Here is a 14,386-nt window from a genome sequence, read left to right as displayed (position 1 = left end):
ATTGTAACTAGCGTTGGGGAGAAGCAAAGGTACTGCTCTCCAGAGCAATTATAACATAGCCAATATGGTTTACAAAAATTAAGTTAGATGACATAAGTGTATTAAGTAGGGTTCAGTTTATTGCTTTGTTGGTCTGTAGTTGGAGCTATTATATCTCTTAAATGTTTTGCTGCAGCTCTTTTAGTCAGGATGTCTATTCCTACCACTTCAAATCTATGTTAGTGTAGAGGCTGTCTGAAAGCAATGGAGACTCACTGAAGGTTTGGTATTTTCTCCCCTAAAATCATTCTCCTCAGTTTTCAATCTGTATCAGATTCTTTCACTTCTGACACAAGAAGGAAAATCTGTTTAGTGAGTGTATTGCTCTTCAGTGAGTGCTTAATTGGGAGCATTCTATCTGTCTTTCTAATACATATTACTGTGATCTGATTTTGAATTCTTTTTCTCCATGGTTACATCAACACTTCGAGCTGGGGCTGTAATTCCCAGCTGGAGGAGACATACTTACGCTAGCTCTCATCAAGATAGTGTGCTGAAAATAGTGTGTTTCACCATGGCAGCATGAGCAGTGGGATGGGCTAGCTGCCCTGAGAACATGTGTAGGGTTTCAGGTGGGCAGCTAGCCTGTCCCCCCACGTGCATTGCCATGGCTACACTCTATTTTTAGTGAATTAGCTCAATGAGAGTTACACCAGTATGTCCCCTCCAACTGGAAATTATACCCCCCAGCTTGAAGGGTACAAATACCTCATGTTATGAACTAAAATTAAGTTAATTTTAAGAAAAGCTTATGAACATGGAATTAGGTCACTATTTCTTATTGTGTCAATGTGCAATTAGTATCGGTGTGCTTTAGCCTTGCCAGGAAAATATTACAACTAATTGTTACTAGAGGTTTTATTCTTCTAGAAGTGTAGCTCAGGTAAGTGATTTAAAAGATGTATTGTACAATGAAAAATGGTTGACCATTGTACTAGTCTATATAGGTTTTCTGTTAAGTGTTTTGAAGTGACTGTTCTCCTTGGTTTCACTATGGCACCCCATCCCGGTTTCATTAAGTTCAGCATTTCTTAATAGTTTGCTTAACTGTGGAGGCAGTTGTTGCTGCTGTTAGTACTGAAGTAGGTGGCATGAATTTGCAGTTTCTAATTTTTTGCCCAGGATATGACATAGTATTTTTGTTGACAGTGGTCAGTAGCAGAGGGTTTGGAAAATCTAACTCATGCTTTCTCAGCAAGATTGCCCTCGATTTGCTTTGAATATCTCTGCTGGCACAAACACAAATTGTTAATGCCAAGAAGGGAACTGAATTACATAAATTCTTGGTTCTTGTCCACTATAGAGAACACTATTGTTCATTTCATTGGCACGGATACCGGGATGTGGATGACTAGCTGTAAAATATTGATTAAAATAATATATTAAGATGACTATCGTTGATAAGCGGAAAAATTGGTACACTTGGTCAAATTAATAAATAGTAATAGGATCAGAGGGATAGCCACTTTAAAATACCAGTAAAAGAGGAATTACTTCATATAAACTGTATCTGATATTTAACCTTACTCTGTACATATGATGAAAGAGAAGCATAAGATGCCCTTATTAAAATACATTACATTTAATTTAAAAAGATAATTAAAAAATTATTTGTAACCTATGTCATTATAAATGCACTGTATTTGGTTCACTGAAGTTTCTTCCTTTAAATTCTTAGGGACGAATTCTTCCCACAGATCCTCATGTTCAACTCCCACTGAAGTCAAAGTTGTGTATCGTAGGGTAGATTCTTGCTCATAATTAAAAAAGAAGAGTTAATTTTAAAAAAGAAATCAGATCACTGTTGCATATTGGAGTTTGTTTCTCAGAGGTTTCATGAAAGAGCTCATTGATCTGGTGTTGACAAATAAGCCATATTTTAATGGGTTTCTCATACACTTGCATTGAAATCAGGTTGGTGTCCCCAAATCCCTAACATTTGGATGAGGGATATTTTTTTTCACATTACTTTTAAATAAAAAGTGAAATTAAAGAGGAAAGGTGACAATAAAGATAGATTCAGGTTCTTATCCAGGTCTCTGCTTCAACCCTGAGTCAGTGGTTTCTCTGGCAGTTGGGATGTGGGATAAAGACAGCCCTCTTCCAGGGTTTACTCTAATAGCAGAACAGCACCACAGCTTTTGTAGGACCTGATTCAAAAAGCCTAGTGAAATTGGTGGAACGTCTTTTGTTGACTTCAGTGGGCGTTAGATCACAACCACAGAACACAGCTCTGTAGTGGGCATGGAGCACCCAACTCTCCGCATGTAGTAGAGCTGTACCAGTCCTGCTGCATTTCATGTGATATGTGGCTGTGGAGGCAGATGGAGGATTTGCTCCTGATACCTTAAACTCATGTGGAATCTGATTCTTCTCCTGTTGAACTCAATGACAAAATTCCCATTGACTTCAGCTGAGGTAAGATTGGACCATCAATTAAAGAAATTATTAGTTAAAAGCTGAAACTCCTGTCCTTAATGTGACCCATTGTGCTTAGACAGTTCATAGATGTCTCTGACAATGATGTGATCTAGCACATATACAGTATGTGTTGCAATACAGAGGCATAATAAGATTACAATAGCTTAATCCTTAATTTTTCACTGCTTTGTTTTTGGGTTTTAATTAAGAACATTTGGGCCAGATTTTCAGCCTTGGCCTGTTTCTTTGTGCCCATTTTTGCAGGTACAGATTATTGATTGACTTTTGCATATGCAAAAGAGAGTGCAGAAACCAGAGAAAAGACTGAGACTGATTGAAAAATAGCCCTTAAAATTAAAGTATGTCCTTTGTGTATTTTTATTATTTATTATAGAGGAGCTGGTAGCTTATATTTAGGTTGCTTACCACTTTCTGTAATGAAAGATTCTAGCATACTTTTTTGAGAAGCTCTTGTTGGCAGCAGGCCTTTCAGTGAGTAGAAAGCCCTTGAGCCCGAGAAGAGCCTTTTCTTTAGCAAACCTGAATAGAATTTAATGGGCCAAAGTTTACAATCCTACAATGGGGAAAGAACACTACACTAGTTAGAAAAACAATCTGGGTGAAAAGGGAAGTGAAAGAAGCTATAAAAAAAATTAAATATATATATATCAAATAGAAAAAAGGGGCAGTTGTTAGCAATGAATATCAATTTATAAGATAGGAATTGTAGAAAATTGATATAGGAAGTAAAGGAACAGAAGAAGACATCAGTGGTCAACAGAATTAAGGACAGTAAGGAGTTTTTAAAGTATATTAGAAACAAAAGGAATCTGAACAACGATATTTGTCCAATACCAGATGGAAATGGTAAAATTGTCAATAATTCAGAAAAGGCAGATGTGTTCAATAAATATTTCTGTTCTATATTTGAGAAAAAGCCAGATGGTGTCATCATGTCATATGATGATTAAATACTTTCCATTCCAAGAGCAACTCAGAAGGATGTTAAACAGCAGCCACTAAAGTTAAATATTTTTAAATAGCAGTTCCAGATAACTTGCATCCAAGTGTTTTAAAAGAACTGGTTGAGTAGCTCTTTGGACTGTTAATGTTGATTGTCATTAAGTTTTGAAATATTGGACAAGTTCCCAAGGGCTGGACGAAGGTAAAATTGTGCCAATATTTAAAGTAAGTAAACAAGATGACCCAAGTAACAATAGGCCTGTCAGCCTGATGTGGATCCCAAGCAAAACAAATACAGGCCTCGATTAGTATAGAAGTAAAGGACGGTAATATAACTAGTGCTAATCAACATGTGTATATGAAAGTGGATCTTGTAAAACTAACTTAATTTTTTTTATGATATTACAAGTTTAGTTGATAAAAGTAATAACATTTGAGTAATATACTAAGACTTCTGTAAGTTGTTTGACTTGCTAGCACACAACATTTTAAGAAACTGGAATATTATAAATTCTACATGGCACATTTAAATGGATTTAAAAACTGGATAAATTTTAGCTCTCAACGTGTAATTATAAAAAGAGATTAATCATTGAGCAGGTGTGTTTGTAGTGATGTCCGACAGGAGTTGGGTCCTGGCCCTATGGCTTGTACCATTTTTATCAACGACCTAGAGGAAAACATCAAATCATCACTGATAAAGTTTGCAGATGACACAAAGCTTGGGGGCAGTGGTAAAAAAGAAAGAGGACAGGTCACTGATACAGAGCTGTCTGGATCACACAGCAAGCTGGGCCAAGCAACCAGTATGAGTTTCAATACAACCAAATGTAAAGTCATACATCTAGGAACAACGAATGTAAGCCATACATACAGGATGGGAATCTCCATCCTGGGAAACAGTGACTGGTACAAAGTCTTGGGGGGCCATAATGGATAATCCATGAGCTAAACATGAGCTCCCAATGCAATACTGTGGCCAAAAGCGTTAACAAGATCCTTGGATGTTTAAACACAGGATTATTGTGTGGGAGTAGAGAGGTTATATTGCATCTGTATTTAGCACTGGTATGATTACTACTGGATTATTATGTCCAGTTCTGATGTCCAGAAGTCAAGAAAGATGTTGAAAAAATGGAGAGTGTTCAGAGAAGAGTCATGAGAATGATTGGTAAACATGCCTTATAGTGAGAGGCTCTAGGGGTTCAATCTGTTTGGCTTATCAAAGAGAAGGTTAAGGGGTGACTTGATCACAGTCTATAGGTACCTAAATGCGAACAGAAGTTTTGATAATTGATGGCTCTTCAATCTAGCAGACAAAGGTATAACAATTTCCAATGTCTGGAAGCTGAAGCTAGACAAATTCATACTGGAAATACGGAGTAAATTTTTAACTGTGAGGGTAATTAACCATTAGAACAATTTACCAAGAGCTGTGGTGGATTCTCCATCACTGGAAATTTTAAAATCAAGATTGAATGTTTTTCTAAAAGGTATGTTCTAGTTCAAACAGGAATTAAGGCATAGAAGTCTTATGGCCAGTTTTGTGTAGGAGGTCATACTATATGATCACAATGGTTCCTTTTGGCCTTATAATCTATGAGATACAAGCTCTTGAAATTGTCATTTGCATTGCTCAGGAAATTTTTTGCAGCATGCAGCAAATAACTCAGGCCCATACCACTGCCAAAGCAACAGTCGTATGCACTGTACTGAGAACGCTTAGGGAGACAACCTCTCAAGGATGAGGAAAGAGAGCCAGAGCAGCTCCCCGATAACCCTCTTGGACCTAGCGCATGGCCCCAGTAGGCCATCCTCCCTTTGGGGATAACAGTTGTTTCCTGCTGCCAGCTAATACAGTTAGTCCTGAAGCTGAAGCTGTGCTGCAGTGATGAAGGTTCAGAGTACAAATCTTCCACTGATGCATGCTGAGGGGCAACGTTACCGTTGCACATAGTAAAATTTGGTTTTACCTTTTTCCTTTTAAAAAACCCTCAAAGAAACAGGACATTACAAACCAAAAACCTATGTTAAAAAGATATTACTGTGTTATTTTGCTAACTTAAGCACTCAAAAGTTAGGAAATGTCACAACCTTAATTTGGCCCTTTTGTGCGCATTCATTATGATAGTCTTTCATTACATAGATATATACTGTTTTCTTCCAAGGGATGCCTGCTTCATTCAATGCCTAGTATGGGTGGTGGTCAGGAAATGAATTAGGGCTGTGTAATGGAAGTGTCTGTAGCATCCATACCTGACGTGGGATAGAAATTGGAAGTGGTGAAGAGAAAAAGATGGTGACTGCAGGAAGAGAAGGGATGATCTTATGGTTAAGGCATGTGAATTCTACACAGGAGAAGTCAGTTCTAGATCTGCTTACGTCATGGTCTTCCTATGTGATGTTGAGCAAGTCACTTAAACCAACATTTTGTCAGGAGGCCACTAACTGTATGTTCCTCATTTTTTTTTATCAGATCGGTTAATGTTGCAAATGTTTATGGTACAGATTTGCACAATTAGCAGCTTGGAAAGAACTAAGAGCCTGAGAGCTGAGGCAAGTCTGAATTTATGTTCATTAATAGAATCAGGGCAAGAAAGTTGCCTAATTCCTGCATAACGGAGCAAGCACTAAGTAACTCTTTGCCCACCCCTTTCCTGTAATAAAATAATCTGAATGGAAAACATTAGGAATTGCTGTTAATAGCTTTTCACATGTAAATATGTGGTTGGCAGAAATCTCAGCTAAAATAACCTTTGGGCACTGAGCCAAACTTACTGTACAGCTTGTTTAGAGAGAGAGAAAGTCAGAGTCGAAAAAATTAAAAATGAGATTTTGATGTATGTAATGGAAAGATTTAAAGTACACTTGCTTCTCTGTCTTCTAGCCTGGGAATTTGAAAAAAGCATGATTCATTGTCAAACACTGTTTTAAAAAGTTACAGTTAAACTGCAGAAATAGCATTTAGGTAGCTACTTCCCCATATGTCTAATCCCACAGAGAGTAAAATATTCCAAAATTATTTGTGAAGGAAACTGAGTAGGTTAGTCATCAGTGTTTGCTCTTTCCCATCAAGTTGTCAAGTTTTGACTTGTTTCACTGCTTTACTGTACCTTCAGGAGCATTCGAGGTATAAGGAGCAATCAAAATTTAATAGCTTGGTAATGGCTATCAGCTTGTTGGAGAAATAAACCCAAATACCAGCAGGTTCAAGCCCCTTGAAGCCAGTTGGTCCCTGCTCCTCTGGAAATACTTGATTAGAATTTTTAGCTTGATTACATTATGTACAGTGGGATATTTAGAAATGTTAGTAGCATTAGATATAAAGAATAATATTTGAGGGTCATGGTGGATAATCAGCTGAACATGAGGTCCCAATATGACTCTTTGGCCAAAGAGCTAGTGCAAACCTGGGATGCATAAAAAGGGGAATATCGAGTAGGTGTAGAGAAGGTATTTTACCTCCATATTTGGCACTGGTGCCACCACTGCTGGAATACTGTGTCCAGTTCTGGAGCCCACAATTCAAGAAGGATGTTAATAAATTGGAGAGGACTCAGAGAAGAGTCATAAGGATGATTAAAAGATTAGAAAACATGCCTTATAGGACTTAAAGAGCTCAATCTATTTAGCTTAACAAACAGAAGGTTAAGATCACTTGATTACAGTCTATAAGTACCTACAAGGGGAACAAATATTTAATAAGGGGTTCTTCAATCTAGCATATCATAGAAAGTTATTATCCACTGGTTGGAAGTTGAAGCTAAACAAATTCAGACTGGAAGTAAGGCATACATTTTAAGTGAGGGTAATTAACCATTGGAACAATTTATCAAGGTTCGTGGTGGTTTCCCAATCACTGGTAACTTTTAAATCAAGACTGGATGTTTTTTCTAAAAGATCTGCTCTAGGAATTATTTTGGAGAAGTTCTATGGCCTTTGTTATATAGGGGGTCAGACTAGATCTAATGGTCCCTTCTAGCCTTGGATTCTATGAATATATAAGGTTACATATATTGTAATCTCCCTTTCTTATTTAAAAGGAAGTTGGAAAGCTAGAAATCAGCCTAAAGTAAAAAACTAGCAGTTAGTGTCAGGGTAAATCAATTGGCATCACTTTTGTTTCCATGCCAAGGGCCATGGTTATATATTCCAAACCAGGGCTTGTGTTCCTATTCAGTGCTGATGCTGAAGTTTATTACACTGTGTATGTGGGAGAGGTTGCTGCAGTTGTAGAGGTGCTGTGTTTCTGCTGAAACACTAACCATGGGCAGAAGGGACTCAGCTCTGATGAAAGGCCTGGTGAAAGTTTAAAATCACAGCATTTTTGGAAAAAGGTGAATCATAACCCTGCTGTGCTGGCCTGCATTTCCTTTGGATAAATCAGATTCTAATGGGCAAGGTGGCAGGTGAGTATTGCTGAGTGCATAATGGCTACTGCATGAACCTACACATTCTATCCCAGTTCTGAAGTCACCATTAAGGCTGCATTTTTATTAATTGTATTTTTTAATGGAAACACTTGACATATTCCGTGGAGTAAAACAGTTCATTTTGTAGGGCAATATCTATTTTCTAAGCACATGTTTAAATGGTCAGTATAAACAAATTATCCTTATAAACTGCTGGAATGGAAGTGAAGAATTCACTCACGTTTGGATTGTGTCGGTTTTACTTCATTAATAGTACTGCTTTCTCTGGGGGTGGCTTTTTTTCTTCTATGTTTTTAAGACCTTTTCCTCTCTTCCATCTGGTTTAATTCCCTTACGGCAGCTGAAATGAGGACCCTCCCCGCTTCTGTCTAAAAAAGCTATTGAAAACAGAAGGGCAAAGAGGATCTGGCCCTCCCCACTTTCCAGATGTAAATAGCTGCAGGAGAGTCATGACCCCTTTTTCATAGGCCTGTTTCTCAAGTTGTTTTGACCTTCTCCCTCTGTTGTTCTCAATGGCAAGACCTCAAGACCCTCAGCCTGAGAGAACCAAAGGGCAGGCCAGCTGACTCGAGCCCTGGTCCCATTCCCACCTGCCTCCTGCATTTCCATCCCTGTCTCAGCAGGATCAATCATATCCATGTGTCTCAGGTTTTTCCCTGCATGTGTGCAATAAGTGAAAAACTGGCAGAGTCTGCATTTCATGTTTTTCTTGGCATAGCTAATTTAACGTTTTCTGTAATATCTGTGACAACCATGAAAATAACAGCCATGCTTCTAAAGCACTTTGGATAGCTACAGCACCACTAGTCTTTTTTGTGTCCATCAAACCGATGAAAATATTCTAAAATACTCTCCCCACTGTCATATTATCTTGTGTGTGCTTTCCAAATCATAGTCCTTGGCACTAGTATCTTAGAGAACTAATTGAGCTATTACCACCTACTGTCATCAGAAGACTGTACAATGTAATTTTAAAAATCTCACAGCTACTTGACAGAGTAAACTAATTTCCCACTGGTTGTGAATTTTACTTATCTGGATGTATTAATGTTCCTTTTCTGAATTAGCAGGAAAATAGGCTAACCTACTGTACCTAGCAAGAGCAAAGTGGTCATAAGCTTGGTAACAGGCAGTGCACATCAGGCTTCTACAGAGCAAACAATGCTCTCTCCTGTTGCATCCATGGACAGAAACCTCAGCAATTTCTTCTTGTCTTTTTCTATTTCATTTTCATTTTCAGTATTCTTAATCAATATACAGTTGTGTGAGTTTTTTTTTTTTTTTTAAAGAGAACTCTGGCAGTTTGAAGGAGTCTTAAAGTGAGCATAAATTGCAAATCATTCACTTTTAGGCTCCTGTACCCTGCCAGAGCAGTGTAAAGGGGTCTTATTGTAAATGAGAATCAGGCTGAACAGGGTCAGAGACTATCAGAAATCTGCACATCAGACAGGACAAACTCTCACTAAGGCCCATATTAGAACACTTACAAATGCTTATTAAAGATAATGGGTCAAATTCTAGACCTGTTCTATTTTGAGTCACAGATAGAGGGCAGGGTCAGGTATAGTAATGATGCAGAAGCGGTGCTAAGAGCAGACAGACAGAGATTCCTTTCCTCACCTCCATGTAATTACCATCTGGGGCTGAAGTAATCCACATGTGACTGGGATTGTCTGTGTGCACATCTGTGTCATGATGCTTACTTTGATGCTTCAACCCTGGAGGTCCTGAGGCGTGAGAGTTTTAGAAAAGCCCTGAGCAATCCACCAGACTTGTGCTGTGCTTGGTCACCCCTTTTTCTGAATACACATAAGAAGATGGATACACATAAGCTGCCTATATTTGGTCACCCTCTTCTAGAACTTTGTATAAATGTAGTCCAAAACCACATCAATTTTAGTATAACAAAAAAGTACTACACAACCCAGTTTTCTGAATGAAATGGAGCACATGGTGTTTGTTTGAATGAGGATGGTGAGACTTTTCATTTGAGTGCTGCAAATTGGAGATTGTATCCAAATTCAGGTTAATGGAGTTTCACAGAAGAGGGGGTTTTATTGTAGTTAAATCCTGAAGAAGGAAATTTGGAAGGGAAACATGTAGTTTGCTGTATTATATGTTACTTTTATTTAAAGAGATAACCAGAATTTAAAGTATAAATGAAACAACTAGGTATTCCTTTCAGTTTTGAGTAGCGGGCTCAAGCATTATGCTCTAATTATTGTAATCTGTTGCTAAATAGCTTGATGTGTTGGTTAAATTACAGTTATGTTGGAATGAAACCTAATTACCCTCTACATTCCTTTGTTTAGACACATGTTGCTTTAATATTTTTTTCAAGGCTTAATGAAGAGACTGGAAGAGGAGATAAAGTTCAATTCATATCTGTCCTCTGAAAAATTTCCTAGAGAACTAGAAACTAAGAAGCAATCATTGTATTTCCTACAAAAAGTGGTTTCAGAGCCGGCTATGGGTCAATCGGATCTCAGTGAACTTGAAACTAAGGTATGTTGACTAAAAATCCAACTAGTTTGTCTTCTGGACTTATATAAGCATCGACTGTCTTATTTCTGCCCTAAATCCTTAAATAAATGTTTTTAATTCCCAAACATAATCACACTGCGGTGGATGGCAGAGGTTCCAAAGGTGAATCACACTGCTATTTTAAGGTTTCAGATCTAATCTGTAGTTTTAATAATGGAGTCATTATACCAATCAGAGTATGGGAGGACATGGTACTGTCATTGGCTTTACTTTGATCATAACAGAGGCTGCTGGTACCAGGTGCTGTCCAAGCCAGATGTGTGCATCCAGGTCTGCAGCATGAGTTCATACCCTCCACCCACTTCAGTGCCACCTGCAACTGGTGGACAGCAACCTGACTTACTCCCATTAGACCCCCCCCAAAACCCCATCTTCACTCCCTTCACCTCACCAAGAAGCCCTCTTCATCCCCATCCCCTCTCTCTCTCACCCCAAAAAGTCCCTTTTCCACACTTAACACCTCTTTCAGCCCAGCCAGACGTTCCAACACCTCACCCCCCAGGGCAGGACCTGGCCCTCTTTCCCCCTAGCCCAGCATACCATGAGAGGAATTTCTGAGGGCATCCCTCATGGGGTAGACTCATTCTCAACCCCTGGGCCCAGTCTGGGGATTACATTAACTGAGATTAGCCCAAAGGGGGTCATGGCATTAAAAAGTTTGGGAATCACTGATATAAGGGAATTCATACCTTCTTTGAATTCACACCCATTCCCACAGAGAGTTAATACCTTTAGAAATAATAAAAGAGAATCCCACATAGAGGAGGAAGAGTTCAGGAGTCTCAGTATTTGGAAGTCTCTGTACACCATTATTAAGTAATAGTCTTGACATATTTGGTCTTCAAAGTACACACATCTGTTGCCTGCAGAATTGCTAGGGTAGTGCCCAGTGCCATGCCTGTGTTACTTTTAGAGTTCCCTCTGATTGCAGCACACTTTTACAGGATTTGCTTATTAGCACATATCTTTCTAGGCAGCAGAGAATTAAGGCAGGATGCTTGGGCTCTGGGCTCCATGGTTACAGGGAACACCCAATATAGCAGTGAGTCAGAGTTAAGAGTATCAGGGATCGGTATATTATCTTGGCTCCTGTTGACTGGCTGCCAGCTAAGGTGGGCTCATAGAGGAGGAAAATCAAGGTTTTGGGAGAAGAAGCAAAACGAGCCCGTCTTGGAGGAGTAGAAGGAAAGTGAGCTGTAGCTCACGAAAGCTTATGCTCTAATAAATTGGTTAGTCTCTAAGGTGCCACAAGTCCTCCTTTTCTTTTTGCGAATACAGACTAACACGGCTGCTACTCTGAATACTGTACTGTTGGGGCAAGTGGGTCCTGGGATCTTCAGAATTATAGTGGAACTGGGTGCCATTTAGTTTGAATCTATCTCCTCTTCAGACTAGTGATAAATGGCTTATTAAAGAAGAATTATAGCTGGTCATTGATCTAATCAGGGTACACAAAGCACTTGTAACATCATCCCTTTTCTCTGTAAGAGTCCATCAACCCAATTCCTTTTGCAGGATCAAGGCCTTAGTTTGGAGGGACTCCCTAACACAGAATGTTGTTAAGGCATAGGACTGGGAGTTTGAAGACATGGGCTGTATTTCTAGCTTTGCATCAGACTTCCTGTGCAACCTTGGCAAGTCACTTAACCTTTTTGTGTCTGTTTCTCCATCTTTAAAATGAGTCTGATAATACTTCCTTACAAGTGTGTTGTGAGGCTAAATTCATTAGTTTGCAAAGCATTTTGATATCCTTAGAGAGAGGACAAAGTATTAATATTCTGTTTTCTCTAACTCTGCTAATGTTTATTTAGTAAGAAATATGGCATTTTCTCCATCTTCCACTCTTTATTTCAGATAAATGAAGTCAATGCTCAAATTAATCAATTGATTGAAAAGAGAATGATGAAGTATGAGCCAATTGATAGTAAATTTTCCATGTATCGACAACAGGTAAGAAGGAACAAAAGCTTTTTTGTAAGCAGCAAAATCCTGTCAAATTGACTGACTGTAATCTACAGTCTTGTGTTGTCTTTTTTCTTGTTTCTGAAAAGCTAAATTAAACAGAAAGACATTAAAAATAAATAAATAACAGTTGAACACCAGTATATTTACATTATATATCCTTCAACTGCTTACTGCTGGGCATAGTCCTATTGACTGCAGTGGGACTAAGCCTGATGATAAGCAGTTACAGGATCAGGCCCGTAGGCTTTGTGTGTTAGACACAGTAGAGCGTCTGTATTCTAGGCCTAACATCTGAAAGGTGCCCTCAGCTCCTATAGAAGTTAGTGGTAGTTGGGGCACGTTCCAGGATTGGCCTATATATATTGCATGCTCATTACTGAGTTGCTAATCTACACTTGGAAATTTACTGAAATAGCTCTTCAGGAATAAGAGCATTCACACTAGGGCTTATTCCGGAACAGCTATATTGGTAAACTTCCAAGTGTAGACAATTCCTAAAAGAGAAAAGCCTAGATCCTGATTCAGTAATCACTGCAGTTCTTACTACCAGTCATATCCCATTTCTTGTGTGTGACCATGTATCATAGCATTTTCCCAATTGTGTCTATTTCAGAACGTATGTTACAGACTTAAAGTGAAAAGAAAGCAAAAAACAAATGCTCTTGGTCAAGACATGATAAATCCACACATTATAGACCAAAATATATGAAATTTGACCATTTCTAGGGCTTATATAGTAAAATACTAGATTTATTTCCCAATAACCTGTGTGACTTTGTATTTTACTGTCATTGTTCATGACCATTTCTACAGTTATGGAAAAATATTTTTCAAATTTATTGGGTAAAAATTGTAATTTAATGGTAGAATGTATATTATTTTTAGTTGCAAATGTGATCTGAAGTATTTCGTCTTTGTTGTGTCAAGATGTGTTTTGTTGCCCAAGATAAGCATGCTACATAATGTATTGTACAAAAAACATCTGGCTACTAATATAAAGCTCTGATGTTCTGTGGGGGAAACATTCCAGGAATTCAGCTTGAGTGAAATTCTCTGCTCAGTTCCACAATTAGTATAGTCAACTTTACAAAATCATCACATGTATTCACCACAGTTTGTCTCTGTGGATAATCTTAAGAAGCTAAGAGCTGAGATGTCATGTAGGCAGAATCACCTCTGATATATATTTAGAAAAAAAGATGTTCCTTTAGTCCAGTGAGGAGAAGCTAGCATTGAAGATACCTTTGTGGCTATATTTTATTTTAATATGCCAAAAACACTAGGTTGCATGTTATAACTTTAGTGTTTGATTCTTGGGAAAAAAAATTCTGATATAAAAATGCTTTATTTTTCTAATCTGTTTTACACCTATGTTCTTAAACACATTAATTTTTCCATGAAATGTTAGGCAACACTAAAAATACTATATAGTATACATGGTGTGAAACTTTCATTTAAAAACCAGTCTATCTCTGTGAGGCTCAAAAGGGTGAAATAACCTGTAATCCTTTATTCCTTTCCTCGTTGTCTTTTTCTAGGTTGCACAGATTTAATGACTCTGTTCTGTTGCTAGTTAACTCCAACCTACAGAAATATGTAGCTTTTATAAAAATCCATATTATGACATTTTGAAATCTTGCAAAATCTTGGATACCTTTCCAGTTAAGCCTGCTTAGTGCATTTTACGTATGCACAAAAAAGACTAAACAAATTAAACTGAGCAACAGTAGTCTACACCTCTTTTTCTTTAATGCAAATTAAAAATTAAGTTACAGAAATTAAAGCTAAATGTAAAAATATGAACATTAATCTGAAATATAAATGTTTAACGTGAATCTGGAACATAAGTGCTCTGGGTGAAATCCTGGTTCCAGTGAAGTCAATCAGAATTTTGCAATTGACCAAAATGGATTCAGGATTTAATCCACTTCTACTGTTGTTATTATTTACTTCCAGTATACCTACAAAGGGGCATGTTAACAATGAAATTTTCTCCTTAATAGTCAATTTCCTCCCTACTA

At 37.9% G+C, this 14,386-nt stretch overlaps 1 protein-coding gene across 5 annotated transcripts in view; it reads left to right on the top strand.

Annotated features, from left to right (window-relative positions):
- IFT81 (intraflagellar transport 81) overlaps positions 1-14,386 on the top strand; it is a 65,482-nt gene that overhangs the window by 13,592 nt on the left and 37,504 nt on the right. For all 5 annotated transcript variants that reach the window (XM_084648710.1, XM_084648711.1, XM_084648709.1 and 2 more), the window contains 2 exons: positions 10,198-10,361; positions 12,255-12,350. In XM_084648710.1, coding sequence (XP_084504836.1) covers positions 10,198-10,361; positions 12,255-12,350 — 260 coding nt within the window. The remainder of the gene's footprint in view (positions 1-10,197; positions 10,362-12,254; positions 12,351-14,386) is intronic.

Source organism: Lepidochelys olivacea, assembly GCF_965140295.1.
Source record: "Lepidochelys olivacea isolate rLepOli2 genome assembly, chromosome: 15".
Lineage (NCBI taxonomy): Eukaryota > Metazoa > Chordata > Testudines > Cheloniidae > Lepidochelys > Lepidochelys olivacea.
The sequence above is the reverse complement of the archived record's forward strand: the minus strand, read 5'-3'. Positions and strand labels throughout refer to the sequence as shown.